General features: G+C 43.3%; 1 protein-coding gene across 1 annotated transcript; it reads left to right on the top strand.

The window, feature by feature from the left end:
* Nucleotides 1–9,709: 9,709 nt before the first annotated feature.
* LOC122034618 (heparan-alpha-glucosaminide N-acetyltransferase-like) lies at nt 9,710–14,109 on the top strand. Its single transcript, XM_042593932.1, has 13 exons — nt 9,710–10,017; nt 11,235–11,372; nt 11,533–11,614; nt 11,705–11,781; nt 12,249–12,355; nt 12,489–12,600; nt 12,689–12,805; nt 12,894–12,985; nt 13,080–13,146; nt 13,228–13,306; nt 13,399–13,490; nt 13,622–13,765; nt 13,848–14,109. The coding sequence occupies exons 1-13, from the start codon at nt 9,829–9,831 to the stop codon at nt 13,869–13,871; spliced, it is 1,320 nt and encodes a 439-aa protein (XP_042449866.1). The 5' UTR covers nt 9,710–9,828; the 3' UTR covers nt 13,872–14,109.
* The last annotated feature ends 13,423 nt before the right edge of the window (nt 14,110–27,532 follow it).

The raw sequence follows: 27,532 nt of genomic DNA, 5'->3' as shown, positions 1-27,532 counted from the left end.
AATAAAGTAACATGTATCGGTAGGCTAGCAACAGAACAAGAATGTGTTGGATTTCAATTCCAAATTTCTAGATTTTCATAGCACTAACACCAGCTCTATTTTATAAAAGAATGGGGGATCGAAGACTTAATTTAGTCATATAATAATATGAAATCCACTTGGCACCTTTATAGATAGGCAAAAGGAGAGGGATGAGACACATGGATTCTTTTTCTAAGAAAGAAATGAATGAAATCTAAAGGTGAATCAGAAATAAATGAGATGAGGGTGGCAATGATTACTGATTAGGCAGCGACGGTAGATGGGAGAGAAGGAAAGAACCGGAGAAAAGGAAATTTGTCCTAGGCTAGAATGATTGGAAGTTTAGAATTTAGAATTTAGAAGGAGAAAGATTTGCGTTTAAGTTTTAATTATTAAAATATTATTATATTTATAATTCATGTGATATTTAGATATATATGCATTGTCAGGTTGGGAATACCATCCAAATCTCACATTAAAAAGTTATGAAAAATATAATAAATTTACCCGGGATGAAAAGATAGAATCTAAAATTTAAATTATAAATACTTAGATTTAAAATTAAATAATATTATATTATTATAGATATATAAAGATATATAAAAAAAAATTATCCTAATAAATAGTATCAAAATTATAGTCTATACCGGATGTCATGTGAGATAGTCTTAAACTAATTTAAAGGGAGGGCCAGAGCAAGTCAAGTGTGACCGAATATTTATGGGGAGGTCTGAAACAGATCAAGAGTGACCGGATGTGGATGCTTGCGGGAGATCCGGAACATATCAAAAGTGATTGGATACTTATGGAGAAACTCGAAATAGGTCAAAAGTGATCGAATACTTACGGAGAATTCCGGAGCAGGTCAAGGGTGATTAGATACAGATGTTTGTGGGGAGACCCGAAACAGATCAAGAATAATTGAATACTTATAGAGAGACCCGGAGTAGGTCAAGAGTGATCTGATGTGGATGCTTGTGGGAGACCCGGAGTAACTCTTGACCTGCTTTGGACTTGTTTCGGGCCTCCCCACATTATATCTAATCTGGATCATAGTTCTGATACCATTTGTTATGATAAAAAAAAAATTCATATATCTATAATGGTATGATATTATCTACTTTAAGCCTAAGTCTTCATGATATTAATTTTAGAATCTACCCAAAAGATTTCGTATCAATAGAAATATCTTAATCTTTTGAGCACAATAAAATACGTTTACAAACCTCTACACGAATATATATATATAAAAGTTCGGACCATATACTATTAAATTCGAATTCAGCTTAATAATATTTAAATTTTAATTGAGTTCTGACTTAACTCGTTTACACCTCTAATAGCAACAGACTGAAAAAAATGGTCAAAGTATTATTTATTTTTAAGTCTTTAGTAATTTTGTTGGAAATGTGAATGGAATAAAGAGATGGAGATGAAGATGAAGAGACTCTATTGTGCATGAGTTTAGTCCCACATTAAAAGTCTCTTGGCTTTATTGTTGGTTTAAATTATAACACATGCATTGTAAACATATGCATGAGGAGAGACTCTCTCACGCGTGAGTGTGCAGGGGTGGGTGCAAATCCAAGGTCCGGATTGTACTGAACCAAGGTTGACTCGTGCGCGAGCACGACTTGCGCATGTCGAATGTCAGACCGATTGAGGTAAAATTTACCCAAAAGAATGAACCAACATATTGCCACTTGAATCTTGCTCAAGGGTGTAATGGAAGCATTAATGTGAAATTAATGTTGATTCTGTAACGTCTCGACATTAATGGCGGTATTAAACTCATTAATGATGATTTTGTAACGTCTCAGTATTAATGGCGACATTAATCTCATTAATAATGATTCTGTAACATCTCGACATTAATGAAGACATTAAACTCATTAATGACGAAATTAAACTCAGCATTAAATGATCATAATTTGATCAAATATTGCAAGCAAGATGAGAGCTCCTATATAAGGAGGCTAGATCTTGAGCAAAGTGAAAGCGAAGCAAAAACAAGAGAATTCCTCCACCTTCGTTCCCCGATTCTTTTCTCTCAGTCGTGCATCCGCTCGGCTAAACTACTTGTGATAACACTCAGGTGCATTCTCAGTTCGCCACGAACAACCAGTGCTTGGTTGTGTTCGTGGTTTTGCTGTTGTATCCTGGGAAACAGACGATCCGAGAAAACCTCGAAGCACAGCCGAGGTGGGACGAATCTGTTTCAAGAAAACTGCGTCAATCGCAGGCCTCGGTCCGCTGCACTATTTATCCGCTCGGTTGGACTCTTCATTTGCTGGGTCGACCACTCGCTTTCTGATCTGCCCGACCAGTCCCCCGCTCTGCATGTCTATCCTTCAGTCTACTCGGACGCTTTGATTGCTCAGACTCTGAGGTCAGAAAACCAGCCCCTGCTGGCAGCCTGAGATTATCTGCTCAGGTCATCTTAACTGTGAGTTGAATTTAATTCGAGTATTTAGATTCAGCTAATTTCCTGTAAATCTCTGGCTATAGATTGTTTGGTTTGCAACAATCTTGAAACAGATTTGATTCTGTTGAGATGGCCACGGAACGAAATGTTGAGGTGCAACAGACTCAACACGTGCAGGCCCCCTCCACCCTGATTGGAACTGTGCCAATCTATCATGGGGAAAAGCTAGAGAAGTTCAGTGGACTGAACTTCAAGAGGTGACAGCAGAAGATGCTCTTCTACCTGACCACGCTCAATCTGGCTCGGTTCTTGACCGAGGACCCTCCCAAGCGCACTGAGGATGCTGATGCGCAAACCATCAGTACAATGGAGGCATGGACTCATTCTGAGTTCCTTTGCCGAAACTATATCCCCAACTGCCTTGCCGACTCGTTGTACGCTGTGTATAGCATGAAGAGAATGACTAAGGAGCTGTGGGAGTCCCTGGACAAGAAATACAAGACGGAGGATGCAGGGGCAAAGAAGTTCATCGTGGGCCGATTCCTGGACTACAAGATGGTTGACTCCAAGACGGTGATCAGCCAAGTCCAGGAGCTTCAGGTGATCTTGCACTAGATCCACTCAGAAGGGATGGTTCTGAGTGAAACCTTCCAGGTGGCTGCTATCATTGAGAAACTGCCTCCCGGCTGGAAGGACTTCAAGAACTACCTGAAGCACAAGCGAAAGGAGATGAATGTGGAGGAACTCATTGTTTGACTTCGCATCGAAGAAGACAACAAGAGTTCAGAGAGGAAACTGTTCTCTCAGGTTACTGTGAAAGCCAACGTGGTCGAGCTTGGTCAAAGATCGAAGCGGAAGAACCCCAAGTCTTCCAAGATGGGACCCAGAGGAGACATCAGCAAGAAGAAGTTCTCTGGGAAGTGCTTCAACTGTGACAAAGTGGGTCACAAATCTTCGGAGTGCAGAAAGCCGAAGAAGAAGTAAGAGGCCAACCTGAACGAGGGACCAGAAATGGACGACCTCTGCGCTGTGGTCTCTGAGTTGAACCTGATCGGTTCAAACCCGCGGGAATGGTGGATCGATACTGGAGCCACCAGACATGTGTGCTGCAACAAGGAGCTGCTCCACAACTTCGAGGAAGTCACTGGAGACAAACTGTTCATGGGGAACTCAGCAACCTCGGACATCATGGGCCAAGGAAAGGTGGTGCTGAAGATGACCTCGGGCAAGGACCTCACTCTGAACAATGTGCTGTATGTTTTAGAGATTCAGAAGAATCTAGTGTTCGGATCACTGTTAAGCAAGCATGGCTTTCGCATTGTTTTTGAGTCGGACAGAGTTGTATTGTCCAAAAATGGAATGTTTGTAGGAAGAGGCTATATATCTGATGGGTTGTTTAAGCTCAATGTAATGGTCATTATGCTCAAGATAAATAAAAATGAAAGTTCTTCCACTTATATGCTTGAATTTTCGTGTTTGTGGCATGGTATACTAGGACATGTTAACTACGATGTGTTGCGTAGATTAATAAACATGCAAAGCATACCTACATTCCACCTTGACCCAAAACACAAGTCAAGGTCATCCTTTCAACACATTGCTGAGTTGTGAAGCGAAAATGACAAGGTCATCCTTTCAACATAGTGAAAGAAATAATGAACCATTTGACCTAATCCACACTGATGTGTGCGACCTAAAAGGTACACCAACACGTGGTGGTAATAAATACTTCATCACTTTTGTAGATGATAACACAAAATATTATTATGTGTATCTTCTCAAAAGTAAGGATGAAGCTATAGAGAAATTTGCTCTCTATAAGAATAAAGTTGAAAACCAACTTAATAAGAAAATTAAGGTGGTTCGAAGTGACCGAGGTGGTGAATATGTGTCACCATTCGCTGAGTTGTGTGCTGAACATGGGATCAGAGACGAAACAATAGATCCATATACTCCTCAGCAAAATGGAGTTGCTGAGCGAAAGAATCGAACTCTTAAGGAGATGATGAATGCTCTTCTATTAACCTCTGGATTGTCAGAGTCCATGTGGGGGGAAGCTGTGTTAACAGCTAATTACCTTTTAAATAAGGTGCCCCGGAAGAAAATAGATAAGAGCCCTTATGAGTTGTGGAATGGAAGACAACCGTCCTACAAATATTTACGAATGTGGGGGTGTCTTGCCAAAGTGTTGGTACCTGATCCGAAAATGATTAAGATAGGACCAAAGATTGTTGATTGTATATTTATTGGATATGCACATAACAGCAGTGCTTATCGATTTTGTGTGTATGAGTCATACATACCGGAGATACACAAGAACTCGATAATCGAATCGAGAAATGCCTCTTTCTTCGAGCATGTGTTTCCGTATAAAACCCGTGAGGATGCTAGCTCCTCAAAACGGGCAACTAAAATACAAGGCGAAGAAGAAGATGATGATGACGAGGAACCTGTGGAGGTTGAGCCTAGACGAAGCAAAAGAGCTCGGGTAGAAAAATCCTATGGATCGGATTTTATCACTTTCATGTTAGAGAGTGAGCCCCGAAGTTACTCAGAAGCTGTAGGCTCTTCTGATGGACCTCATTGGAAAAAGGCAATTGCATCTGAGATAGAATCTATCTTGCAAAATCACACTTGGGAACTTGTAAATCTTCCTCCGGGAAGTAAACCACTAGGTTGCAAGTGGATCTTCAAGAAGAAAATGAAATCAGATGGCACAATCAATAAATACAAGGCCAGATTGGTAATTAAAGGATACCGACAATGAGAAGGCCTTGACTATTTCGATACAGACTCTCCGGTATCGAGAATAACTTCCATTAGAGTATTGTTGGCTATTGCCGCTCTATGGAATCTCGAAGTACATCAAATGGATGTAAAGACAGCTTTTCTAAACGGGGATTTAGAAGAGGAAATCTACATGAACCAACCTGAGGGGTTTTCTGTGTCAGGACAGAAAAACAAGGTCTGTAGATTGGTGAAGTCATTATATGGCTTGAAACAAGCACCAAAGCAGTGGCATGAGAAATTCGATAATGCCATGAAGGAATGTGGATTCAAGATCAATGAATATGATAAATGTGTCTACATGAGAGCCACAGAGAGTGACTATGTCATCTTGTGCCTCTATGTAGATGGCATACTTATCATTGGGAGTAATGATAAGATAATCAAATCCACTAAAGATATGTTGAACTCAAGATTTCACATGAAAGACATGGGCCTAGCTGATGTGATTCTAGAAATTAAAATTCTTAGAACGACAGAAGGACTTGTTCTTAGTCAGTCTTATTACGTGGACAAGATTCTTGAGAAATTCACCAAGGGTGATACTGCGTTGACACGAACGCCGATAGATACGAGTCAACATCTATCGAAAAATTGAGGTGAAAGTATCTCGCAGATAGAGTACTCTCGAGTGATTGGAAGTCTGATGTACTTGATGAGTTGTACTCGACCAGACTTGGCCTACGCAGTAAGCAAACTGACTAGATACACGAGTAATCTCGGTATTGAGCACTGGAAAGGGATAACAAGAGTACTGAGGTACTTGAGGTATACTCATGAATATGGACTGCATTACACGAGATATCCTGTTATGATCGAAGGATACAGCGATGCAAGTTGGATATCTGACATAAAAGACTCTAAGTCTACGAGTGGATATGTCTTCACTCTAGCAGGTGCAGCCATTTCCTGGAAATCTTCTAAGCAAACCGTAATAATCAGATCCACGATGGAATCTGAGTTTGTAGCTCTTGACAAGTGCGGTGAAGAGGCTGAATGGCTACAGCAATTCTTAGAAGATATTCCTCTATAGTCGAAACATGTGCCGGCGATTTGCATACATTGTGATAGTCAATCAGCAATCGGTTGGGCACAGAGCCATCTGTATAATGGTAAGTCTAGACATATACGTCGTAGACATAATACCATTAGACAACTACTCTCAACTGGAATTATCACTGTTGACTATGTGAAGTCAAAGGATAACCTAGCGGATCCGCTAACCAAAGGGTTAAATTGAGAGTTAGTTGTAAGCTCATCAAGAGGAATAGGCTTGATGTCGTTGTCAGCGATCAGTGCAGAGGACACCCAACCTATGCTGACTGGAGATCCCAAGAACTAGGTTCAAAGGGACAACTAATCTGCACTGACTAGACACACTATAGGGGGAGCCCAATGAAACAGTGACTAGACCAGGATAAGCCGATGTGCTTTTAATGATCAAAACGAGTAGATGGTAACTCTTGAGGGATCACCTATGTGAGAAAGAAGTGGGGCCCGCTTCGAAGAGAATTGGAGGCACAATTCTTAGAGCTTCTCACAGAACCAGGCGTATTCATGGCCAAGAACGAACACACTCATGAGAACTGAGTTGTATCAGGGAGAGTCTTGGGTGAGATTTATCACTGCTTACACAGATGACAGTATAGTTCAAGGACATTGTGTCTACTATCAGCCAATAAGCAACCAGATCTTCACACGGGAAGGTTCAAAAGGTAAAACCTACCTATCCTATACTTAACTCAACTGTTGAATGCTATCACATACCCTATTTTCCATTCATGTGGGGGGTTGTTGGAAATGTGAATGGAATAAAGAGGTGGAGACGAAAAGACTCTATTGTGCATGAGTTTAGTCCCACATTAGAAGTCTCTTGGCTTTATTGTTGGTTTAAATTATGACAAATGCATTGTAAACATATGCATGGGGAGAGACTCTCTCACGCGTGAGTGCGCAAGGGTGGGTGCAAATCCAGGGCCCGGATTGTACTGAACCAAAGTTGACTCGTGCGCGAACACGACTTGCGCATGTCGAATGCCAGACCGGTTGAGGTAAAATTACCTAAAAGAATGAACCAACATATTGCCACTTGAATCTTGCTCAAGGGTGTAATGGAAGCATTAATGTGAAATTAATGCTGATTCCGTAACGTCTCGACATTAATAGCGGCATTAAACTTATTAATGGTGATTTCGTAATGTCTCAGTATTAATGGCGACATTAATCTCATTAATAATGATTCTGTAATGTCTCGACATTAATGAAGACATTAAACCGATTAATGACGAAATTAAACTCAGCATTAAATGATCATAATTTGATCATTTATTGTAGGCAAGATGAGAGCTCCTATATAAGGAGGCTGGATCTTGAGCAAAGCGAAGAGAAAGCGAAAGCGAAGCAAAAGCAAGAGAATTCCTCCACCTTCGTTCCCCGATTCTTTTCTCTTAGTCGTGCATCCGCTCGGCTAAACTATTTGTGATAGCACTCAGGTGCATTCTCAGTTCGCCACCAACAACCAGTGCTTGGTTGCGTTCGTGGTTTTGCTGTTGTATCTTGGGAAACAGACGATCCGAGAAAACCTCGAAGCACAGCCGGAGGTGGGACGAATCTGTTTCAAGGAAACTGCGTCGATCGCAGGCCTCGGTCCGCTGCTCTATTTGTCCGCTCGGTTGGACTCTTCATCTGCTAGGTCGGCCACTCGCCCTTCTGATCTGTCCGACCGGTCTCCCGCTCTGCCTATCTATCCTTCAGTCTACTCGGACACTTTGATTGCTCAGACTCTGAGGTCAGAAAACCAGCCTCTGCTGGCAGCCTGAGATTATCTGCTCAGGTCATCTTAACTGTGAGTTGAATTTAATTCGAGTATTTAGATACAGCTAATTTCCTGTAAATCTCCGGCTATATATTGTTTGGTTTGCAACAAATTTTTAGTGTGTTCACTTCTTGATTTTTCACAATTGGAATACCATTAATATATTTTCTCAAAGCATATTAATAATCTTTTCCAATGACTTTGATAGGATAAATGGCAAAATGAGCCCGCATTAATCACAGTGACGGATCTATGGGGGAGCGGGGTATGCTTGAGCACTTTTTTGTTCCTGAAAAATTTTACTTGTAGTCCGAGTGACAGTGAGAAGGAAGACAAGTTCCAACTCCCTTCTTTAAGTACCCTCTTCTTTTTTTATCTAGATCCGCCACTGATTAATCATTCCAACTCTCTTCTTTGAGCACCCTCTTCTTTTTTTTTATCTAGATCCGCCACTGATTAACCATATTCTCAATAATTTTGACAAACGTAAATGTTCTTAACACCTCGATGGCCTTTTTCCAATGGTCTTGGTAGGTCAAACTGATAGAATGAGAAAACCATTAGCTTTGTCATTTTCCGAGACGCTAATTCATTTTAATAGAGTAAAAAAATAGACCAGTCATCCTTAAAAAAATATATATTATTAAGGTATTTACTCCAACACAACGATTCTTTACGAAAAAGATTAGAAAATTAATCCAAAACTTTATTAAAATAACCACATATACATATATCAATTATGTCCTGGGACGAATTGACGAGAACACTGGAGACGAACGTATTTACCTTTTATCATTAACTATGTCAACATAAAAAAATAACTAATTCATCTTAATGACCTTTCCAGCGGACTTCATGACATCAAATCAATGCTAATGCCATTAAATGACATCAAGGTATGTTTTTTAAATGAAAGAATGAGACGTACTCTTAAAAACTAATTTATGTCTTTCATAATTTTCACCACCTGAATTTTTGCAAGCTTTAAAGTGTTTGAGTGAGTGCAAAGGCGGCTACTAATAACAACATTAATTAGTAATTATAACTACTAATTGCTATAAGAATATGTTTGTGAAATTTAAGTGGAATTTTGAGTGAGTTATTTTTTTTTTTTACTTTTTACAGTTAATAATATGTAAATATATATAAGTAATAAACTAGAGTTATTACCTAGTTTTCAAATTAATTCTCTCCAAGTTACCTAGCAAGTTGAGCCCCCGAAGCTGGGTGCGATGATAAACAAACGAATAATTAAGTTTCTAAACAATAAAAGTTTGATTTTCATGCGACGTAAATAAATATCTACTATACTTGAATCATTTGTAGAGCTGCACCGTCCCTGGCTTATTTGTACTTTTTCGATTTTACTGCAATGGAGCTGAATTCAAAAATTTAGAAAAGTAGTTTGCAGCATTTTGATTTTGGGAGGTAACTTAAAATTGAGTAATCTCAAAAAATCATGGTTGATTTGGTTAAGAATTAATAGTGGGACATAATTTGGCAATAAACGCAAATAAAGGGTGTGATTCGGTCAAATCCTCATTTAAAAAAAAAATACATTAAATATTATATTAAATGATGGGACATGTATTATATTAAATATTTCTTTATATCATGACTTTTTCTTCATGCAAAGCTCCTTCACCCTCTCCTCACAAATAGCAGCCACGAGAAGAGAGATAGAAAGAGAGGGGTAACTTTACCGGCATACCTCGCTTCTTCCTCTCCTCCTCCTCCGCCTCTTACGTTTGCAGTGAGAGGGAGAAATTAATCGAGCGAGATGGGGGCTTACGAACTCATAAAGGGAGAAGAGAACGCCGGCGCCGCCGCTTTGGAGGCGCTGCATTCGACGGAGGACCTTGAGACCATTTGCGACGCTTCGTGGAAGAAGGATAAGCCTTCCGCATCCGCCGTCGCCACGAGGAACCGCCTCGTCTCGCTTGACGTGTTCCGGGGCCTCACCGTCGCGGTAAGCACGCCGCCCGATCCACATTGTTTCCTTTTTGGATTTTTTTTTCCTTTTTTATTTTCATTACTGACTCGTCGAATACGATAATACTTTTGTTGGTATTGTCACAGCTCTCTTGCTGGAAGATAATTTCCTAAAATTTACTATTTTGGCATGGATTTTGCGAGCGAGAAAAGAAATTTATTAAATTCGTCATTAATCGAGTTCCAAATACGGAATAACATTTGATTTGCTCGCTAAAACTTTATTCTGTGTTTATTGCCTCACCTTCATCGTTTATGTTTTTTACCCTTAAACTCTGTTATGCTTCGTTCTAATTAGAATATTGCACAAAGAATGTCTTTTCTTTTTCATGATATTTTTAGGAATGTCTTTCATTTACTGATTTATTCTGTCATAAACATTATTTAGAGTACTAGAATCGCATGGTTTGAACAATTCCGTATTACTAAACAAATTAAATGAGATAGAATGGAAATAAGATAAAGATAACACAACTCGTTTCTTTTCTTTTCACTTTAGACCATTTCATATCACTTCTATTTTTCCCACTCGAAGTAAACACTGCCAAAAGAATACAACACTATATCGAGAAGAAAAGGGAGTGTGTAGATTAGAGATCACAGAAATTGATCGGATAAAATTTTAAATTAAATAATAATAAATGTATTTTAATCCAGCAACAGTTATTGTTTTGGAATCAAGTGATGTATAATACATACTTGTGGCACAAAAGATAAAGTAATAAATGAGGAATCTCGGACTTCAGTATGATACAGCAAAGTTATCAGCTGTGGCTGTCTCTTGCTTCATGGCACACTCATAGTAAGATACAGATATGACAGTCCTAACATTTTGTCTTATATAACCTTCTGTTCTTAATATACTTAAATGCTTTTTTGACAATGAGGCTTAGGATACTCTTCGCATTTTTTGTACCATTTATTTGTTAAATATTGTTCCCAATTCCATTTTTGTTTGCAGAGTTGGGGAAGGATTGCTACTGACCACCCGAAACATGTTCTTATCTTGTTCTACCTATGTTGCAGGTGCTTTGCTTGCCAAGATGGAAGCCTTTTGTTTAAACCAATAATCTAGATTGTTTTTTTTTAATCACAACTAGGAGCACCATTTTTTGTTTATGCATATGTACTTCTCTGTCCTATGCGTAAAATGTCTTTGATGCCAGTACTGACCAACAAATCTGTTCATTGCAGCTCATGATATTTGTAGATTATGCTGGAGGATTTCTTCCGGCTGTCAATCATAGTCCTTGGAATGGCATAGCACTTGCTGATTTTGTCATGCCATTTTTCTTGTTTATAGTTGGAGTAGCACTTTCCCTTACATATAAGGTAATCCATCAGCTTCATAAAATCCTAATCCTCTCTTTGATTTGAAACATCAATTTTTGCAAACTGCAAAAGATGCTTTTGGTAATTACAGTGTTAAAGAATCAAAGTCAGTCTTTAAAATACAAATATGTTATTTACACTCCTTTTTTTTTTTGCTCAGAGAGTGCCAAACAAAGTTTTAGCAACCAAGAAGGTGATACTCCGAGCGTCAAAGCTCTTTCTTGTAGGTCTTATTGTTCAAGGTATACAACTATTCCTTTTTGCATGTCTAAATGGATTACTTGTATATCTGGTTTATTCTTATAGTGTTAATTGCATTAATTTAAGTATAGGTGGATACTTCCATGGGCTTCGCAATTTAAATTATGGTGTTGACATGTCAAAAATCAGATGGATGGGGGTACTACAGGTAGGATATCCACCATGATTAAATTTAATTTCTTTTCAGTTATGAACTCATTACACTTTATTTTTATTTGTGCAAAAATATATCTTTCTGCTGATACATTTTTACTATAATTGTATTGTTCACACCAAATACACAGGTACTATGTTTTCCTTGAATAATTCTAGCACATACTAAGGATGTTACAATTAGATTCATTATTTAGAGTAAACTAGAATGGAGGTTTCCCTTTCATTTCTTTTGGAAGATTCCTAATAGAAATCTATGATACAATTCTAAATAATAACTATATAGAATCACAAAAGAGCCCACGCCATGAGCTAAATCAACATGCAAAATGTGATATAATCTAAAGTGTTGTAAAGGCATTTCCACAATGTTACAATATGTAAATGTTGTACTTTTGTTTTAAAAAAAGGTTATGTGCACATATAAGTTGATTTAATCAACTGGAGTATTCTTTATTGCAGAGAATTGCAATAGCCTATTTGTTTGCTGCTATATGTGAAATTTGGCTCAAAACCGATGATAATATTGACTCTGGAAGTTCTGTTTCTAGGCTAGACAAACTTCAATTGTAAGTGTTGATTTAAAATATTGCTCTTGTCACAAAGTTGAAGTAATTAGCGTTGATTTTTCATAAATTGTTTAAAACTGCCTTTCCATAAAATCCTGCAATCTTCATCTTACATCAACTTATTTTTGCATAGATTGCTGTGCTTGGTTCTTACTGCCATTTACACAATCCTATTATATGGTTTATATGTTCCTGATTGGCAATATGAGATACCAGCTGAAGGTTTTACAACTAAGTTCTTCTCAGTAAGAATCACTTTCACATTTTTCCTCACTTCTATAGACTTCCAAGATGAGTTTTTCATATGTAACTACTAATTTTTCTTGAATCCAGGTGAAATGTGGGGTGAGGGGTGACACAGGACCTTCATGCAATGCTGTGGGAATGATTGATCGCAAAATCCTTGGCATCCAACATCTGCATCATCACCCTGTTTATGAAAGAATGAAGGTTTCTTCAAGTACATCACTTGTGTAATCAATCCTTTCGTTTCTTCCCTTTCAGTTTGATCACTTTTAGTTTCTTGATCTTTCTTCAGCAATGCAGCATCTATTCGCCAGCAAGTGGCCCCCTTCCTTTTGATGCCCCTTCATGGTGCCAAGCACCTTTCGATCCTGAAGGTGTACTCAGGTTAGCAGTCGTATGCATCCTCCTTATTCTCTCTAGTTTTCACTTTCCACACTCAATTAAGGAGATTTATAGTTCTATTAATTCAATGATACAGCTCTGTCATGGCAATTGTTACTTGCTTGATCGGGTTGCAATTTGGGCACGTGATCATACAAATGAAGGTAATATACTAATAACTACACTTGATAATAGCAAAAAATGCAATGTGAACTCATAGTGTGACATTAAAACTATTACTGCAGCATCACAAGGCTAGAATCATCCACTGGGCTATTCCTTCATTATTTCTGATAACATTGGCCTGTATTATGGAGGTCATTGGTATACGCTAAATTCATTCTTTTTTTCAACCATTTTGATTGGTCCAAGACTTAATCCTCAAATCTTGTAATCTAACATTTTTTTTTTCATAGGAATGCATATCAACAAGCCTCTATACTCAGTAAGTTACACCTGCATCACTACTGGGGCTGCAGGCATTCTGTTCACTGTAGCATATGTTCTGGTTAGGAATCAAACTCCCTTTGTTCTATATCCCTACAATTTTTACCTTTATAGTAAACGAAATCGAAATTTTTATCTACTGTTATCAGAAATTTTCTAGCACTGAGCCTCCAGTTTCCTTTATGCATACAGGTTGATGTGTTTGGCTACAGGAGGCCAACCTTGGCCATGGAATGGCTGGGGAAGCATGCACTTATGGTGTATATTCTAATAGGTTGCAACATTTTGCCGGTTCTCATTCAGGGATTTTACTGGAAGGAGCCTCAGAACAATCTGGTGACAAAATTGGTACCTTTTTAGTGATTGCTAATCAAAGAATGGATGCTGAATTGTTCTTTGTTGCTTGATTTTTGATCAGTTGAGGCTCATTGGCATCCACTAGGCCTTGATATATCACAGAGCCTTTTCAAAGATCGGATCTGATTTTGTCTTAAGGAGCTCACTGTTGGTGCAAGTTTTCGACTTTCACATAGCCAAGTTTCCTCTGAACCTGTGAATTTTTTATTCTTTTCTTCTATTTTTGAAGGAAGAGCAAGGATGAAATGCTTGATGTACATACACAATAACAAGTGAATGGGCTGTTCATGTAATAAATATTTGGTTTGTGAAGTTAGAAGAGATATTTAAGAAGAAATTTGTATTCAAATTTTTGTTTAATATAACTGTTCATTTGATTGTTTGATTATTGGCTTTGTCATGGAGGGAATGGGGAAATTCTAATAAAATATCAATATTTTATTATATTTAATAGAGTTCATTCTGATGATAAATCTGAGCCCTATAAAGGAATTTTTGAGAAAATAATTCTCTTTGATAAAAATAACTATAGAGGTATCCTTTTGTCAATCTTAATTACTAAATGCAGATTTTAATAAATTTATTTATTTTTAATTATTTAAATTCTTGTGCTCGATGTTATTTGGATTGCATAAACTTTGTCAACAATGGATTGAAATGTAGAAGGAAAAAAAATCTTTCTAAAACCTATCCAAGAGGAGGTGAGAGGATGGGAGGGAATGGTGGGAAGGAGATTTTGAGCCTTGTTTGAAAAGAAGTAAGCAAGGAAAGGTAGAGATGGTAAACTTTAACCTTTATAGTTCTTACTATATAAAGAAGATTTTCTTTTACTTCAATTTGGGGTATAAGGAAGGGGAAGAGAGCCCAAAATATTTTTTTATTTCAATCTTAATCCCATTTTAAAATATTAATTTTTAAATTATCTCTGTTCCAATTTTACACTCTTTTATTATATCTTTCTACTAGAAATGTTCCTCTCTTTGTGTTTCTCCTTCCTTCTTATGACATATGTTGCTCCTTCTCTTCATGCTGCAGTTGATTGTGTCTTCCTCTTCTTGTGATCATTTCATCGTCTTCTCATAGGTCACAGCTAGCTCGTGCAACCACGCAGGTAAGATGTATTTCCACCCATATTCCTTTTGGATTTTTGGTTTAGGGTTCTCAGTTCTTGTTACTTGATTGCAGCTTCTGTTGATTCACTTTGTTTTAATTAATATCATTTGGTGTTCTTAATTTAATTATGTTGATTCACTTTATTTTAATTAATGTCGTTTGGTGTTCTTAATTTAATTAAAGGCTAATTTTTTATCCAAGCTTATGAGTTGGTTAGAATTTAGGGTTATATTCTACAATAAGGTTTGTTGAGTCAAAGTTTGTATTATGTGTTTACATGTTCATGCTGAACTGTGGTTATTTGTGGGTTGAATTATGAATGTAAATTTTCTGTCTTGTTGTAAATTAAGATGATGGAACCCAAGGGGTGAACTATGAGTCACTAACAAACAATTCTCCCATACTATTTTTTAAAGATTAACTGTCGTATTATCATTGTCCCATGAAATGAGTATTCCACTTCATTTCCTTATCTAACCACCCAGAAAAAGCAAGAAGGAGACATTAAACATATACATCTATATATCATTCTCTCTTTTATTTCTTTAGAAATAATAATAATAAAAATCACTTACTATTGGCTTATCATATTTGCTCAATTATTTTTCTTCTTTAGTAAATATTATTTTCTTAATGGTTTCTCATTTAATTATTTTCTTTTACTAATAATTTATTTTTTAAATTTATTTGATTATAGATGGGGGATAAAAATGGTAAATATAATGATTTTATTAAATTGCATTGCATGCATCAACTTGCATCGACCCAAGTTATTTGTTTGGTTATGACTTAGTATCTACAAACTAGATATAAACAAAACAATTAGATTCCTGTTGTACAATTAGAAGGGGAACATATATAAAATAAATTAATGACAAAAGTGTTAAATAATTATCCATGTCGTCGTATAATTAAAATGAGTCCTATATTTATGAGATTGTGTAATCTTTTAATTAAAGAAGGTACTACCTACAATAAGGATCATTATAGATGAATAAATAGCAAAATCATTCTATGATTATTACTTTTAATGTAGACTATTATTATTTAATGTAAGCCTTGTTAGTTACCGATTGAATATACTTTGTTCTTATTACGGTGAAATAGATATTGCTTTTACGATGGTGCATTTTTTATTTCACTCTTTTTAGTTGCTAAATTAAGTGAGGGATCTCGAGCTTGTAAAGGACATTGAAATCCGAAAATAAATAAAAAAATTGACAATATTTTAATGGAAACTAATTCAAAGTGTGACCTTATATCCAATTTCAGTGAATATTATTGAAGAAGAGAATAGTCAACAATGATTTTCTAATTGTAGTTCTCTCCTACATAGTAGTTTTAAGATGGTTTGATACACTACTAGATTGTTTTTATGGCAAATAGATGATGAATTGATAGAAAAAACTTTGATAACTTATGATACGAGATGTTATGAGCGGACCCAGAAGTGACATGGAAATCAAAGTTAATGTGAGGCGGCAGCCAGTGCGTCACCCTTATCAGGGTGTAGCTCTTCATTCGGCACTAAGGTCTTCGATATAAGGATGACTGACCTAAGAATCGATCGTGCTTGAAGGATTCAGTGCTCCACTTGTGAGAAATCTGCTAACATGAAGGTCTGTCTAAATTATGACCCACACAGTGAAACTCTGTTATATATCCGATCGGCCCAAAGGACGGTCAAGTGTATCTAAGCTTAGTGTTCATTCTCAATATATGGTCGAATATACGACCGAACATCCCTGAAGCCAGGCGGGCTTAATAGACCTATCTCTCCATTTAGCGTCAAGACATATGATCCTGTCCGAAAGCTGAATCAAAGGGCGCTGGGCACGTGGTGCTCTCCAAGCTGCTGACATAGATCTCCGGTTGATCGCAAGGTGCTTCGGCGAACCTGCACAGAAGTCAAGCCGGGAAGGGGTTCCCGGCGACGACCCTCCGACGCTCAAGTTAGGCAGGCGAAAAGCAAGAAGGTGGCTTTCAAGATCAGAGATTTTTCATCATACCTCCGGTGAAGTCTAAGGGCTCTTATATAGAGCTATGGGAGTTTAGTGCACACAAACCGAGGTGTACACGTGTCCTATACCATGCCGCAGTATGGGCTTGTCAGAAGAGCATGTCTGACGTCATACTGCTACAGTCTGATCGTCTCCGTGATGGGACAGCAGAACCCTTTGTCGTACGATACTGAGTATGGTCTGGTCCTCAAACGTGCCTGTTGTCAGCAACAGGGGTTACTAAGATGACGTACCCACTGTCCCATACTTTTTGCCTTCCGCTTCCCGGATCGGTCATCAAACCGCTCGGCCAAACTATTCGCCTTTGGTCCGACGTTGATGGTTGTCCGTCCGGGATGGTTTAGAGTCGTCGCCCGCTCGGCTCTCATAGCCTGACACCCTGGCTGAGCGGGCAGCCGCTCGGCCTTTACTCCTGATTTGCAATGCGGCCGAGCGGACTATCCGCTCGGCCATATGCTCTTTTTCCCTTCATTGGAAATTTGGGCTCACGGCCAGATGGTTGTTCTCTCAGATGAAGATCATTGCCTAGTACTCGGCCTGTCCCACCCGTTCATCGAGCCCATGGGGTTGACCTCCCTTTGACTGTTGACCTTGCCCTCATGAGGGCCCCCTGGCCTTATCACCGGATCACTTGCCTCCCCTTTAAGTCCAGTCGAAAGAGGTGTCAAAGTCCGACTGACTGGACTACCGGTCTGACTGAGTGACGGCCACTATGCTAGGCCTGGGAAGGTTCCTCCGCTCGGCTTACCTTCTTCTTCATGCCTGTTCGGCGCTATCATGCTGACGCCTTCAGTATCCCCTCGGAATTCATGCCGAATCTTCTCCATTAACGCCAAGCACGCGCGCTGCGCGCGGTAAGGGGCGTTCATTAAATGTGCCCTATGTCCTGTTGACACGTGGCGCTCCCGCTGTTGTTAACATACGGCGATGGCGTTACCTACGATGGGACAGCCGCCGTTTGAAATGAACCGCCCGATAACAGCTTCGTTTTTTGCGACCTGGATCTGACGGCTGAGGCTATTCGGGGCCAACACTATAAAGCTCTCGATTTCTCCTCTCCGCCGCACTTCCGCTCCTAGCGCTCCGAAGCCTTGTTGCTCTTTCTGCTTCGGCGACTTCATCTTTCGGTTCTTCAGTGACTTCACAGCCTCCTTCTACAATCATCCTTTCGCTAGTAAGCCTCCCTCACCCTTCATTCCATCATTCTCTTGCACTTTTCCTTAGCTATCCTTTCCATATTATCACCATATTTCTTCGCTCGCTCTCTTGTTTCCTTTCCGCCTTGCCTTTCTTCCTTACTTTCGACCATGGCTAGCACTTCTCAACCGACCGCCGGCGCTCCTGGTCTTTGGTACATGACCATGGAGAGCCGGTTTGACGAGGAGGACGCCCTGCGCCTCGCTCGGACATATGAACTCCCTGCTGACCACCATATAGTATTAGCCACCCCCACCGACCGACCTCATGGTCCGCCACCCGGCACCGTTCTCTTTTTCCGAGATCAATTTTTGGCCGGGCTGCGATTTCCTCCGCACCAGTTCCTCGTACAAGTGTGCAATTATTTCCGCATGCCGCTCGGCCAACTAGTTCCGAACTCCATTAGGCTGCTGAGCGGGGTGGTAATTCTTTTTAAACTGAACGGCATCCCACTGGACCCCCAAGTTTTCCACTACTTCTACTATCCGAAACAATCCGAGTGGGGCACTTCATTTTCCAATCTAGGATAGGTTTTGTTCTTTTCGATAACATGCCAAGCTCCAACAAGCACTGGAAGGAACATGTCTTCTACTTGCGTTTTACCGCGCTACCGGCTTTCCGTACCAAATGGCAGATGGCGGTACCAACACAACCGGAGCTCGGCAAGTTTAAAAGTGATTCGGCCTATCTTCATGCAGCCAATCGACTGGTCGGCCAGCGCTACCATATCGATAAGCTGCTCCTTCCGAGAGTGCTATATATATTTGGCTTGTCCCCTGTCCAAGCCGACCTGCCTTGCAGCATGAGTAAGCATTCTTCTCTCCCTTTTTCCTTAGTTCTAACTAATTTATTATTCGTTTCTGCAGCTGAAGTCATGTGGCGTGCCAAGGCTACTGAGCTGCTTAACTTGAGAGCTGCTGAGGTTAAGGCGGCGAAAAATAAGGAGGTCGCCGAACGGGGGTTGGTCTTGACGGACTCGGCACCTGGAGGGGATGAGGGGACTCAGATTGCCCCTGAAGCCCTAACCGCTTCTGCCTCCCTCAACGAGGCAGGGGGTGATATCACATCCTCTGCTCAAGCCGAAGTAGAGGGTCGCTCGGCGGATGAGGTTCCTCTAGCGACTCGGAAACGCAGACGGCCAGAGCAAGCCTCTCAGCCGACTCCATCCGATGAGCAGCGTTCTGAGCGGGGTGATGATGCTCCCGTGGTCTCCGGGGCGGTTTCCACAGAGAGCACCCCTACGCCGCTCGGCTCTCCCCTGGCTGCCTCCGAAGTGCCGCCTACTAGTCCTCCTCAGACCCTGCGTCGCCTTAGACGATTGGGCGACCATCCTTCCACACTTGGCGAGCCGTCTGGCACAGCAGCTGCGCCCCAAGATGATCCGAGCGGCCCGCGGGTGATAAAAACCGTACTGCGATTTCTGTCGGAGGAATACTTATTGGCTGCCGATCGACCAACGGTTCCCGAACAGCAAATCACTCTCACAGGTCCTCTTGCCAAAGCTTGGGAGGACGCTCGGCTCCGCATCGCACTTATGACCCCCAGCCAACTAGGCGACAACAATTTGCAGCAAGCGACTGGGGTATATCCTTTGTCTTGTTGGTTAATTTGGTTTAGCTTTTAACTTGATTACATCCGTTCACAGAACTGGGTGGAGCAGATCGCCATCAGCAATCGCCTAGCCGAGCTGGAGGACGAGCTGAAAAAGCTCAAAACCTCGAGGGAAAGCAGACAGTCCACGACTGCTTTGGAGAAAGGCAAGAAGCTCTTGGAAGCCGAACGAAATAGATCTTCTGACTTGGCGAGTGAAGTGGCTCGGCTCGAGGCTCTAGTCAAGCAGCGCGATAAGGAAATAAAGCTCGCGACCAACCGGAAGCTCAAGGCCATCGACGATATGGACTTGATGAAGGTTGAAAACCGGGGGCTGGAACAACGCGTGAAGGACTTGGACGGCCTACTAGCCACCGAACGGGAGAGCCGCTCGGCTGAAAAGGCCAAATCTGAAGGGGATTTGAAAGATCTCCAGGCTGCCCTTGACGCTTCCCAAGCCACGCTCAAAGAATATCAAGATGGGGAGCCCGGCCGGTCGGTTGAAGTGCGAAAAGCTTTCGTCCGCTCGGACGAGTTTGGTGAAAAGTTCAGCGACAAGCTGTCCCTAACCTTTGAAAAGGCTATCAAGGTGGCGGTTGATTATTTGAAGACTAAGGGCCACCTACCATCCGAGCTGTCCGTCCCCCCTGAAGATCTGGCAGTTATGATGGGTTCTATCCCGGACGCCCTTTTTAACTTCGATGAGTGAGGAGTATTTGAACTGTTTTTTGTACGCCCGTCGTTCGGCGCTAACACCCTTGTTATTACTACTTTTGTCTGTCCGTCGTTCGGCGCAAATGAAATCTTCTTTTGCTTGTTATTTGCTTGCTAGACCAATATTCATCCTTAGCCTTTGTTTCAGTCATATTAATTTTTTCATGCGAACAACCTTAGACTTTATAAGGGAGCCGCTCGGACGTACGATGACCTTATTCTTGTCTTAGTAGTAGGACCGGTTATGGGTCGGCGCTTACAAACGGGTCGTATCATGCGAACAACTATCTGTACGGAGGCTTTATAAACGCCTGTTCATCGCTCGATTTTTAACGTCGTAGCTCGACGGCCTTCCGGCCGGCGGGTTTATAGACGCCGGTTCGTCTCTCGATTTTTAACGTCGGAGCTTGACGGTCTTCCGCTCGGAGGGTTTATAGACGCTGGCTCGTCTCTCGATTTTTAATGTCGGAGCTCGACGGTCTTCCGCTCGGAGGGTTTATAGACGCCGGCTCGTCTCTCGATTTTTAACGTCGGAGCTCGACGGTCTTCCACTCGGAGGGTTTATAGACGCCGGCTCATCTCTCGATTTTTAACGTCGGAGCTCGACGGCCTTTAAGGCTAATTTTAACACCGTCGTTCGGCGAAGCTATTTGTCATCCTTTTATCATTTCTGCTTCCTGCGTTACAAGGACATAGGTGACCAAAATATATATAAAATTACATCAGCGCACCTCTCACCCAGTTCGGTACGGCTGGAGATGGTTCGCGCTCCAGGGTCGATCTAGCCGTCGTCCGTCTTCATCTTCCAAATAATAAGCACCCGAGCGGAGCTTTTCGATGACTTTAAAGGGACCCGCCCAAGGAGCCTCCAGTTTGCCGACATCGCCGACCGGCTTTACTTTTTTCTAGACGAGGTCGCCGACTTGGAACACTCTAGGGATCACGCGCCGGTTGTAGTTCTGCTTCATTCTTTGCTGGTACGCCATCAACCGGACGGACGCCTTGGCTCGCTCCTCGTCGACCAAATCCAACTCCATGTTCCTCCGCTCGGCGTTGCCATCATCATAGTTCTGGATCCGAACGGACTCGACGCCGACTTCGACAGGAATAACCGCTTTGCCGCCGTACACCAGATGGAAAGGCGTGACGCCCGTTCCTTCCTTTGGGGTCGTGCGGATGGCCCATAAGACGTCAAACACTTCATCCACCCAGCTTCCTCCCAAATGGTCGAGCCGAGCGCGCAAAATGCGAAGAATTTCCCGGTTGGCTACTTCGGCTTGACCATTGCTTTGGGGATACGCCACAGACGTGAAGTGTTGCTCGATGTCGTAGCTTCTGCACCAATCTTCGAGCAACTTTCCCGCAAACTGCCGCCCATTATCAGAAACAAGTCGACGAGGTATGCCGAACCGGCAGATGATATGTTGCCAGATAAACTTCTTGACCATCTGCTCGGTGATCTTGGCTAGCGGCTCGGCCTCCACCCACTTGGAAAATAGTCGACCGCCACTAGTAGAAATTTCCGCTGCCCGGTCGCCATAGGAAACGGACCCACAATATCCATTCCCCATTGGTCGAACGGACAGGACACAGTAGCTGCTTTCATTTCCTCCGCCGGTCAGTGTGAGAAGTTATGATACTTTTAGCAAGAAAGGCATGTTGACACGGTCCGAGCAGCCTCTGCTTACAGGATTGGCCAGAAGTATCCGGCCAACAGAATCTTTTTAGCCAGTGATCGTCCGCCCCGGATGCCCTCCGCATGATCCTTGATGCACTTCTTGGAGGATGTACGCTGTGTCTTCCGGGCTCACGCATTTCAAAAGCGGGCGAGAGAAAGTCTTCTTGTATAGTTGGTCTCTAATGAGTGTGAACCGACCGGCTCTGCTCCTCAACAGTTGGGCTTCATCTCGATCGGATGGGGTAGCCCCCGAGCGGAGATATTCTGTCATGGGTGCCCTCCAATCGCTCGGAAACGTGAGGCCCTCCATCCGGTCGATGTGCGCCACTAAAGATACTTGTTCAATTGGCCTCTGGACGACAACCGGGGATATTGAACTTGCGAGTTTAGCTAGCTCATCTGCAGCCTGGTTCTCCGCTCGAGGTATCTTCTGGATAATAACCTCTCTAAAGTTGGCCTTGAGCTTTTCAAAGGCTTCGGCGTAGAGTTTGAGCCGAGCGTTGTTAATCTCAAAAGTGCCAGAGAGCTGCTGAGCGGTTAACTGAGAGTCTGAATGCAGTGTCACCTGTCCGGCCCCTACGTGTCGGGCGGCCTGCAAGCCGGCTATGAGGGCTTCATACTCTGCTTCGTTGTTTGTGGCTTTGTAATCCAGCCGGACGGATAGATGCATCTTTTCTTCTTGGGGAGAGAACAATAATACACCAATCCCGCTCCCGAGCCGAGTGGACGATCCGTCCACAAATATTTTTCACATAGCTTCGGGCTATGTCCTTTGCACTTCGGTGATAAAATCGGCCAAGGCCTGCGCCTTTATCGCCGAGCGGGGTTGATACTGAATATCGAATTCGCTCAACTCTGTGGTCCATTTGATGAGCCGTCCGGACGCTTCTGGATTCAACAGCACTCTTCCCAAAGGGCTATTCGTCCGGACGATGATGGTATGCGCCAAAAAATAGGGCTGAAGTCTCTGAGCGGCGAGGACCAAAGCGAAAGCCAGTTTCTCGAGCCCAGTGTAGCGAGATTCAGCATCTTTTAAAATATGGCTCAGAAAATATACAGGTTCTTCTCCGCTCACCCTTACTAGTGCCGAGCCGACTGCTTGCTCAGTTGAAGATAAATAGATACAAAGTGGCTCACTCTCAGTCGGCTTGGCTAGCACAGGTAGAGAGTTCAAGTACGTCTTCAGATCTTCGAACGCCCGATCGCATTTGTTCATCTCAGTGAAACTTAGTGGCCTTGCGCAAGATTTTGAAAAAAGGCAGGCTCCGGTCGGGGGTCTTGGAGATGAATCTGGACAGAGCAGTTATCCGACCGGTCAAGCGCTGCACTTCCCTCAGATTTCTTGGGGGCGGCATATCTTGTAATACTTTCACTTTGTTGGGATTTGCCTCGATGCCCCGCTCAGTCACTATGTATCCCAAGAAACGCCCGCCTTTAGCTCCGAACAGGCACTTCTGAGGGTTCAGCTTAACTCCATATTTCCGTAGCGTTCGGAAAGTCTCTTCCATGTCTTCAAAGAGATCGGCCGCTCGGATGGACTTAATGAGAATGTCGTCCACGTATACTTCCAGATTTCGCCCGATCTGCTCTTTGAACACTTTGTTCATCAAGCGCTGATAAGTGGCTCCTGCGTTCTTCAATCCGAACGGCATCACATTATAGCAATAGGTGTCATCGGCTGTAACGAAGCTGACTTTTTCTTGATCTTCTTGGGCGAGCGGCACTTGATGGTAGCCTTGATATGCGTCAAGCATGCATATCAACTCGCAGCCGACCATGGAGTCCACCAATTGATCGATCTGAGGGAGAGGATAAAAATCTTTTGGGCACGCCTTGTTAAGATCCCGGAAATCGATGCACACTCTCCATTTGTTGCCCGGCTTAGAGACTAGTACCACGTTCGCCAACCAGCTTGGGAACTGGACCTCGCGTATGTGGCCGGCCTCCAGGAGTTTCTCGACCTCCGCTCGGATGATTGCATTTTGTTCGGCGCTGAAGTCCCTCTTTCTCTGCTTCACCGGCCGAGTGTCCGGTCGGACATGGAGCTCATGTTGCGCTATACTCGGTGAAATTCCGGGCAGCTCATGCGTCGACCAGACGAAGACATCCCGATTTCTCTGGAGGCATTTGATCACTTCCTCTTTCTGGCTCGCCTCCAGATCGGCCGCAATGAACGTTGTAGCCTCCGATCGGGTCGGGTGAATCTACACTTCCTCTTTTTCTTCATAAACCAAAGAGGGAGGTTTTTCAGTTATAGCGTTCACCTCGATCCGTGGCGTCTTCCGAGCGGAATTGACTTCTGCTCGGACCATCTCGACGTAGCATCGCCGAGCCGCTAGTTGATCTCCTCGTACTTCTCCCACTTTGTCTTCAACCGGGAACTTGATTTTCTGGTGGAAGGTGGAGACGGCCGCTCGGAATTCACTAAGAGTCGGTCGTCCCAATATGACATTGTACGCCGAAGGAGAGTCCACCACAACGAAGTTTGCAGTCCGCGTCCTTCTGAGCGGCTCCTCTCCCAGCGAAATGGCCAGCCGGGTCTGTCCGACCGGCTGAACTTCATAGCCCGTAAACCCGTAGAGGGGGGTTGTCATGGGCAGCAGCTCGGCTCGATCAATTTTGTAGTTGATCGAAGGCCTTTTTGAATATAATATTGACCAAGCTTCCTGTGTCAATAAAAACACGGTGAATAGTGTAATTGGCTATTACCGCTTTGATGAGGAGAGCGTCATCATGTGATACTTCGACTCCCTCCAAGTCCTTAGGCCCGAAACTGATTTCGGGTCCGCTCGCCCGTTCTTGGCTGCAGCCGACCGCATGGATCTGGAGTTGCCGGACGCTCGCCTTCCTTGCTCGATTAGAGTCTCCTCCGGTCGGCCCACCAGCTATAATGTTGATTTCGCCACGAGAAGTGTTACTTCTATTCTCTTCCTCCCGAGCGGACGGTCGGGGCCGCTCCCTAGACATTCGGGGATTCTCATGCCTCGGAGTGTGATGTCGCTCAGGAGTCTGTTGTTGTCTCCTGTCAGCTACCATCCGATCGGCTTCACGAGGCCTCTGTCGCCTATCGGATGATGGCGATCGGCGGTGGCCACCCCGGGGCACGGGGTGACCAATCAGAGGAAGGCTTCGGCAATCTCTTGTATTGTGAGTGTCGGTCCGATGGAAAGAACATAACATAGGGGTCCATACCTTCCTCTTTGGTTTGGGCCGCTCGGCATCTACCTCTTGTACATGGGACCTAGCCTGGGGGGAGCGGATCGCTTCGGCCCTCGGTCCTCTGGGCGGCTGATGAGCAGTGTGCGGCTTCCGCTCGGCAGGGGGAGCCCGTTCGGTGGGAGTTTCCTTTCTTCAGGCCGCTTGGGCTTCCTCCACATTGATGTATTCGTTGGCCCGGTGTAGCATACGGTTGTAGTCTCGGGGCGGTTTCCGGATGAGCGATCGGAAGAAGTCCCCGTCCACGAGGCCTTGTGTAAAGGCATTCATCATGGTTTCCGAGGTGGCCGTTGGGATATCCATGGCCACCCTATTGAACCGCTGGATATAGGCTCGTAGCGATTCGCGGGCTTCTTGTTTGATGGTAAACAGACTGACACTAGTCTTCTGATAGCGCCTACTGCTTGCAAAGTGGTGAAGGAAGGCCGTACGGAAGTCTTTAAAATTTGTGATGGATCCGTCCGGCAACCTCCGAAACCACCGTGAGCCGATCCCGAGAGGGTGGTTAGAAAAACTCGACACTTTACTCCGTCTGTGTATTGATGAAGGGTAGCCGTGTTATCGAACTTACCCAAATGATCGTCCGGGTTGGTGGTTCCATTGTATTCACCGATCGCCGGGGGCACATAGTGCTTTGGCAGAGGGTCCCACAAGATGGCTTCCGAGAACTGACGGTTGACCCGCTCGGGAGAAGCGTCCGCTCGGGGGGCTTTACCTTTTCTGCTGTCTCGTATTGGCATTTCGTCTGATGATGACCCTCGATCACGATTAACTGTCGCGGCTTCGGGAGGCGTGCGGAATAGGGCCCGGTGAAACGGAACCGTGGCCTGAGGTGCTTCCGCTCGGCCCCCTGATACTGATGTCGCTTGTTGCTCAATCTGCTCGGCTTGTACCCTCTGTTTTTGCTCCACAAGCTTAGCTGCCCTCGACTCAATCAGAGCGTCGAGTTCCTCCGTGGAGAGCGTCACCGTATGCGGTCGTCCAGCTTCGTCCATTGCTTTCGATCGGATGCAGGAGCGTTCCCACAGACGACGCCAAATTGATCCTGTCCGAAAGTTGAATCAAAGGACGCTGGGCACGTGGTGCTCTCCAAGCTGCTGACGTAGATCTCTGGTTGATCACAAGGTGCTCCGGCGAACCTGCACAGAAGTCAAGCCGGGAAGGGGTTCCCGGCGACGACCCTCCGACGCTCAAGTTAGGCAGGCGAAAAGCAAGAAGGTGGCTTTCAAGATCAGAGATTTTTCATTATACCTCCGGTGAAGTCTAAGGGCTCTTATATAGAGCTATGGGAGCTTAGTGCACACAAACCGAGGTGTACATATGTCCTATACCATGCCGCAGTATGGGCTTGTCAGAAGAGCATGTCTGACGCCATACTGCTACAGTCTGAGCTTCTCCGTGATGGGACAGCATAACCCTTTGTCGTACGATACTGAGTATGGTCTGGTCCTCAAACGTGCCTGTTGTCAGCAACAGGGGTTACTAAGATGACGTATCCGCTGTCCCATACTTTTTGCCTTCTGCTTCCCGGATCGTTCATCAAACCGCTCGGCCAAACTATTCGCGTTTGGTCCGGCGTTGATGGTTGTCCGTCCGTGATGGTTTAGAGTCGTCGCTCGCTCGGCTCTCATAGCTTGACACCCTGGCCGAGCGGGCAGCCGCTCGGCCTTTACTCCTGATTTGCAATGCGGCCGAGCGGACTATCCGCTCGGCCATATGCTCTTTTTTCCTTCATTGGAAATTTGGGCTCACGGCCAGATGGTTGTTCTCTCGGATGAAGATCATTGCCTAGTACTCGGCCTGTCCCACCCGTTCATCGAGCCCATGGGGTTGACCTCCTTTTGACTGTTGACCTCCACGTATCGTTGACCTTGCCCTCATGAGAGCCCCCCGGCCTTATCACCGGATCAACATACATACTAAACTCGAATGACCCTGAAGTTGATTGAGCACATGGGGTTCAGTTCTCTACTTCTGTAATATTACTTTTATCTTATAGATGTCATCCTACATTGCAGTACAACCTTCAGTATAAATTAGACTGTCATAAGGCCGATCATACTTACGAGTCTAAGCACCTTATTATCTAATAGTCAGTCTCCCATCATACGACCGATTGGTCATAGAGCTGACCAGACCTACGAGACTTGGCTCCTTATTACTTATCATATCTTCAACATGAGCCTATGAGCATTTTGCCAACCGGACTTAATGGAT

This window comes from Zingiber officinale, chromosome 11B (genome assembly GCF_018446385.1).
Source record: "Zingiber officinale cultivar Zhangliang chromosome 11B, Zo_v1.1, whole genome shotgun sequence".
In the NCBI taxonomy this organism is placed as follows: domain Eukaryota; kingdom Viridiplantae; phylum Streptophyta; class Magnoliopsida; order Zingiberales; family Zingiberaceae; genus Zingiber; species Zingiber officinale.
This window is presented reverse-complemented; position numbering and strand designations above follow the sequence as displayed.

What these genes read in the sequence shown, in the direction of transcription:
- LOC122034618 (XM_042593932.1), top strand. Translation starts at nt 9,829, where the DNA reads ATGGGGGCTTACGAACTCATAAAGGGAGAAGAGAACGCCGGCGCCGCC. An exon ending in TTACAACTAAGTTCTTCTCA is followed by an intron (nt 12,601 to 12,688) that starts GTAAGAATCACT and finishes TCTTGAATCCAG; the next exon opens with GTGAAATGTGGGGTGAGGGG. An exon ending in CTGTTTATGAAAGAATGAAG is followed by an intron (nt 12,806 to 12,893) that starts GTTTCTTCAAGT and finishes ATCTTTCTTCAG; the next exon opens with CAATGCAGCATCTATTCGCC.